A 6,081-nucleotide genomic window follows, 5' to 3' on the forward strand; every position below is an offset into this window, starting at 1 on the left:
TCACACTATCTCCAACTTTGGCGGAAGGTAGTGACCCTTTGTTGTCAATCAAATCTAAATCATTTATCCATGGTTCAGGTCAATGATACTATGTGATCAAGTCTTTCAAGTTGCTTCAGCAAGTTTTTCCTTAATTCTTTATTCCTCTCTTTTTCGGTTTCTAGAGCATTAGTCATGGACATAATGTCTTTTTCTTTTTGGGTCAATACACCCTTAATATCTGAATTCATGGCTTCCAATTGAGCCAGCCGCATCTTCATCTGCTCGAGTTCTTCATTCAGAAGTCTGTTTTTCTCTCCTTCATTTTCTAAACAGTTCATCAGTAGAGTCAACTTGCTGGTCCCTCTTAGCTAACTCTTCCTTCATTTCAGCCTTTTCACCTTCGACTTCAGCTATCCAGTTTCTAATCCAGCTGAGCTGCTTTCAGTGAATTTACTTCCTGTTTCTTTATTACCACTAACATCTTCTTCAACTTGGCCTTTTTTCCACCCTCCTAGTTCAGCTTACCCAATCTTTCCTCATCTGCTGAACTTCTCCATTTAAGATTTTGTTCACTTCTTCTCCATTTTCTAAATAATTCTTATAGAGTTTATTTCATGTTCGTTATTGGCCAATTCCTCCTCCATCTTGGCATTTTGACCTCCTAGTTCAGCTACCCAGTTCTCATCTGCTGAACCTCTTCATTTAAAAGTTTGTTCTTTTCTTCTGCATTTTCTAGAGAATTCTCCATCGACTTTACTTCCAGTTCTTTACGGGCCAATTCCTCCTCCATCTTGGCATTTTGTCCTCCTAGTTCAGCTATCCAATTTTTCATCTGCTGAACCTCTTCATTTAAAATTTTGTTATTTTCTTCTGCATTTTCTAGAGAATTCTTCGTCGACTTTGCTTCCAGTTCTTTATGAGCCAATTCCTCCTCCATCTTGGCATTTGACCTCCTAGTTCAGCTACCCAATTTCTCATCTGCTGACTTCTTCATTCAAAATGTTTTTATTTCCTCTCCATTTTCGATTTGCTTCTGGAGATCGGCATTCTTCTGTCGTAGCCCAGCAATTTCTCGTGTAAAAGCTTCTTTCGAATTCTTCAGATGGTCGCCCTCTTTCTCTTTCTCTTCCAGAGCTTCTCTCAGTTCGTCATTGGCCGTCTTGAAGTATTTGTTCTCCGAAGCCAACACTCGATTGGTGGCTTCAGATTCCTTTAATCTCAAGGAGAGCTCGGTTCCCTCCTTCAGAGCGCTTTCCAGCTCTCTCTCCTTCGTCACCATCGTGTCCTGGAAACGACTTCTCAGCCCCTTTTCCAATGTCTCGATTTCTCTGTCTCTTGCTTTCTTTTCTTCTTCCAAACGACTTTCCATTTCTTTTCTTTCAACTGCGTTCCGTTCAATCATAAGATTTTTCTCCACAATTTCATTTTGCAGAAACTCGTTCTGCTCCCTAGCTCCTTTCAAGAGACGTTCCATTTCACTTTCCTGGAGCTTACTCTTTTCCAGAAACTCTTCCAGCATCTGTTTCTCAGCCTCCAAACGTCCTCGCTGGTGTTCCAACAATTGAATGTCTCGGGTCATCTCGTCTAGGTGTTCCTCTGTCTTTGCATGTCGTTCTTCTTGCGTTTCCAGACGATCTCTCAGTCTGGCCACCTCGGTTCGTTGCGATTCCAGATCTTTTTCCAGTCCGTGAATGTACTTTCCTTTTGCTGGTATTTTCGGTAAGCAGCTACCGCCAGGCCAGCCAACAAGGCCACACCATACAAGTGATGGGGCGACGGCTTGGCTGGCGTCCAAAGGTTTGTTCATCATCAAGTTCTGGATGAACAGATTCCCACAGCTATAAGATAAATATCTGTGATACACTCGAAGGTCCTTCAGCCAAATTGAGCGTCATTAGGTCCTCAACAATTGAGTTAAACAAACCACAGGCCACAACTGCAAGTGCACAAAAAGCTACAATAAGTGGAGCAAACATCATAATGATTAATGTTACCCAAATATGTCAGCTGTCAATAGTCCTAGTTTCTACAACTGACTGATGAGCGGCGGCTTCTTTCGATTCGAGGAAGGCTCCAGCGCCGGCCTCGGAGCGCCTCTTTCCCGGCTCGGCTCCGAGTATTTCTTCTTCTTCTTCTTCGTGTTTGGATGAAGAAGGATTCTTGCTCCCAGAGCAAGAAGCTTTTGACTGAAGTCTTTCTTTCGACATAAGAATTCGCGTAGGAGATTATCTTCACCCTTTCAACTTTGCCTCAACTGAAATCATTAATTACTTTTATTTTTCCAGTCCAGTATTCTCCTCGGATGTTCTGAAACGAGTTTCTTTTTATTTTCCTTCTTTATTTTCTCTTCAAGTTTACTGACGTTGAATTTAGTATTGGGGATTAATTTTTGACGCCTTACCATTATTGTTACTATATAGTAATGATAATACAGTCATTATTATTATTATTATTATTATTATTATTATTATTATATTATTATTATTATTATTATTATTATTATTATTATTATTATCCAGTATTCTTTCTTTCTCTGTCTCTACATACATACATACTATATATAATAACTTTTATTATTATTTTTATTATTATTATTATTAATTATCATATTTATTATTATTATTATTATTATTATTATTATTATTATTATTATTATTATTATTATTATTATTATTATTATTATTATTATTATTATATAACCAGTCTTCTCTCTCTCTCTCTTTCTCTCTCTATTACATACGTACTACATGCATGTATATATATATATATATATATATATATATATATATATATATATATATAATGCAAATTATTATTATTATTATAATAACTATTATTACCATAATATACCCAGTCTTCACTCTCTCTTTCACGGCTCTCTCTACATACATACGTACATTACGTATATATATATATTTATATATATATATATATATATATATATATATATATATATATATAGTATATGTATATCTATATATATATATATATATATGTGTATATATATATATATATATATATAATATATATGAATTTTTATCACATAAACCATGATTCATATAAATCATTCGAGCTACAAATGTCCTTTAATACCTAATTCACTCTACTTCGGAATTGATATATTTTCATATATGTACCGAAGGGGAATTTTTAGTGATAATAATTTCGTCCCCTCATGGGATCGAAACCACTGTCCAGTGGACGAGAACGAAATCAGGACGGACAGTGACGTAGCCTCTCTGTTTGGGCCAATCAGCAACGCACTGTCCGTCCTGATTCGTTCTCGTCCACTGGACAGTGGTTCGATCCCATGAGGGGACGAAATTATCAACTAAAAATTCCCCTTTGATACATATATGAAAATATATCAATTCCAAGGTAGAGCGAATTAGATATTAAAGGACATTTGTAGCTCGAATGATGATATATATATATATATAATATATATATATATATATATATATATATATAGAATATATATATATAAATATATAAATATAGATATATATATATATATATATATATAATATATATATATATATATACTATATATATATATAGTTACAACCCTTGGGAATTGTTACAACTTGGGGTTGTTATGCAAGTTCTTCGTATATTAGTTGTCGTCAGTAATAAATGTAAGTCTGTGCTAAAGGTCAGCAGAAACAAACACCCAAGAAAACTTAACAATATTTAATACTTAATAAATACAAAATTTAAATCAACCTTGTTGGACGTGACAAATACCATAAATCAATAACAAGAAAGGACAAATACCAGTCTTAGAATCCCAAATGGGGCAATATTAATGAATTCCTTTCAAAATTAAACGCATTAGTTCCCAGCATCAAATTTAAAGTTGAATGGGAAACAGACAACAAAATTCCTTTTCTTGATGTTTTAATAATCAGAGACACGACAGAATACAAATTACCTTGTACAGAAAACCAACGTTCTCACTTTCATACATTCACTACTTTAGCTGTCACAACATTGCTATCAAGATAGGTGTTCGCACAACCTGTTCTTAAAAGCCTTACGAATTTGTTCCCCAGATTTCCTGGAAAAAGAATTTGAACTAATTCGTAAGCAACTTTCGTCTTTAAAGTATCCTGACCATATAATTGAGAAAGCAATTCACAAAGAAAACGTAATTTTCTGCCGACCCCCTCAAGACAAGACCAGAGACACACCCACAATAAAATAAAAATTCCACACCGGACAGGATTAAGACAGTGACTCAGACCTCGGAAAAATCTAACCCTTTTGCATTTACTTACCCAAATACCTTAGCCAAATCCCTGATTAATGTCCAACAAAAGACAACCCCCAAGGACACAGGCGTTTACAAAATCCCATGCCAGAACTGTGACCAGTCTTACATCGGATTGACAGGAAAAATCCTTCCCCAGAGATTATTATAACCACCAAACGGTCAGTTAGGTATGGACAACAGAACTCAGCTATTTTCAACCATATAAATGAACATAACTATAGAATAAACTGGAACTTGTCACGTATAATTTATAGCAGCAATTGTCGGTACAAGAGTGAAATGATGGAATCGGCCTAATTAAAGAGAGGCAGGTAATGAACATCTCAAAAGGAGCATGGGATTCAGATATGATCAACAAGATTTTCATTCAACCAACGCATAAGAAGATTAAAGGAAGATTACCAGCAGGAGTGACCTAAATTGGCTTACCTGTGGATGGATCAATATGGTTATAAATACGCCTACCTTTTCTGTAAACTTTTCTCATACATCTACCTGAAGAGGGAGACAGTGGTCTCTGAAATAAAGAATTTTTCTCTCTATATTTTGGTGTTTTTATGGGCTCCTTTTATTGTGTATATATATATATATATATATATATATATATATATATATATATATATATATATATATATGTATATATATATATTGTATATATATAAATACATATATATATATATATATCTATATATATATATATATCTATATATATATATACATATATATATATATACTATATATATAATATATATTATATATATATATATATATATATATATATATATATATAACCTTGGATGTCGATTGACTAATCCAGAATCCTCTAATATACGTAGCCATACAATTAAATGCAAAACCGAAATCATCTATGAAGATTTTAAGATTATTGGTTATACAAACAACCACAAGAACAACTTATTCTTGAAAATTTAAATATTAGACAACGAGTCCCTTCACTGAACTGTCAAACAACCCCTGCTCCCTTGTATTTGTCTTAACTCTTTGCCTCTCTCGAAAATTTTTTTTATGCTTTGTTCTTAGTATGTCCTTATCCTCTGTAATGGTAGGTTAACCTTCAGTGTTTTATTTATTTATTATTAGTAATATTTTTTAAGTGTGTCTGTATTTAAGTATGTGTTCTGCTGGCATATACTCTTTTATATATATATATATATATATATATATATATATATATATATATATATATATATATATATTATAAACTATATGCATAACATAACGTTTTATATACTTCGTGATCAAGTTATTCATATATATATATATATATATATATATGTATATATATATATATATATATATATATATATATATATATATATATATGTATGTGCGTGTGTGTGTATTTATTGTATACCAATACACTTAATTTTTTAGAAATAATACCTTAGTAATTGTTATTATTAAGGACAACAGTACCAGTGTTGTTTCTTCCTTCCTTCCTTCTCGTAGCTCCAGAGAACCAACAAACACAATGAAACAATTGTCCAATATCAAAGTCGCGGAGAGAAGCGTTCTAAGGGCCACTGAGGAGACTTCGAAGTGCATCATTATTAACTCTGTATGTGTGGCTGTCCTTTATATAATAATAATATTAATAATGATGATAATAATAATATCATCCTTGAGCCTGTCTACTGGAATCAGTCGCCAGCGCACCTCAACATACCTGAAACCTTGCTTTGTACGCTGCTGGAGATCTGCACGAAGGCCCCTTTCTTCACCCACCGTGGCCAGATGTTCTGCCAGAAGGACCGGGTGGGGATGGGCTCCCCACTGGGGGTCCTCTTCGCTAACTTTTATCT

General features: G+C 33.7%; 1 protein-coding gene across 1 annotated transcript; it reads right to left on the reverse strand.

Annotated features, from left to right (window-relative positions):
- Positions 1-976: 976 nt before the first annotated feature.
- LOC135219887 (myosin heavy chain, clone 203-like) lies at positions 977-1,792 on the reverse strand. The gene has a single exon (XM_064257042.1). The coding sequence runs from the start codon at positions 1,790-1,792 to the stop codon at positions 977-979; it is 816 nt and encodes a 271-aa protein (XP_064113112.1).
- Positions 1,793-6,081: the final 4,289 nt, after the last annotated feature.

The sequence above is a fragment of the Macrobrachium nipponense genome, chromosome 20 (genome assembly GCF_015104395.2).
Source record: "Macrobrachium nipponense isolate FS-2020 chromosome 20, ASM1510439v2, whole genome shotgun sequence".
In the NCBI taxonomy this organism is placed as follows: Eukaryota; Metazoa; Arthropoda; class Malacostraca; order Decapoda; family Palaemonidae; genus Macrobrachium; species Macrobrachium nipponense.

Coding starts and splice junctions, on each gene's coding strand:
- LOC135219887 (XM_064257042.1), bottom strand. CDS start 1,792: ATGATGAACAAACCTTTGGACGCCAGCCAAGCCGTCGCCCCATCACTT.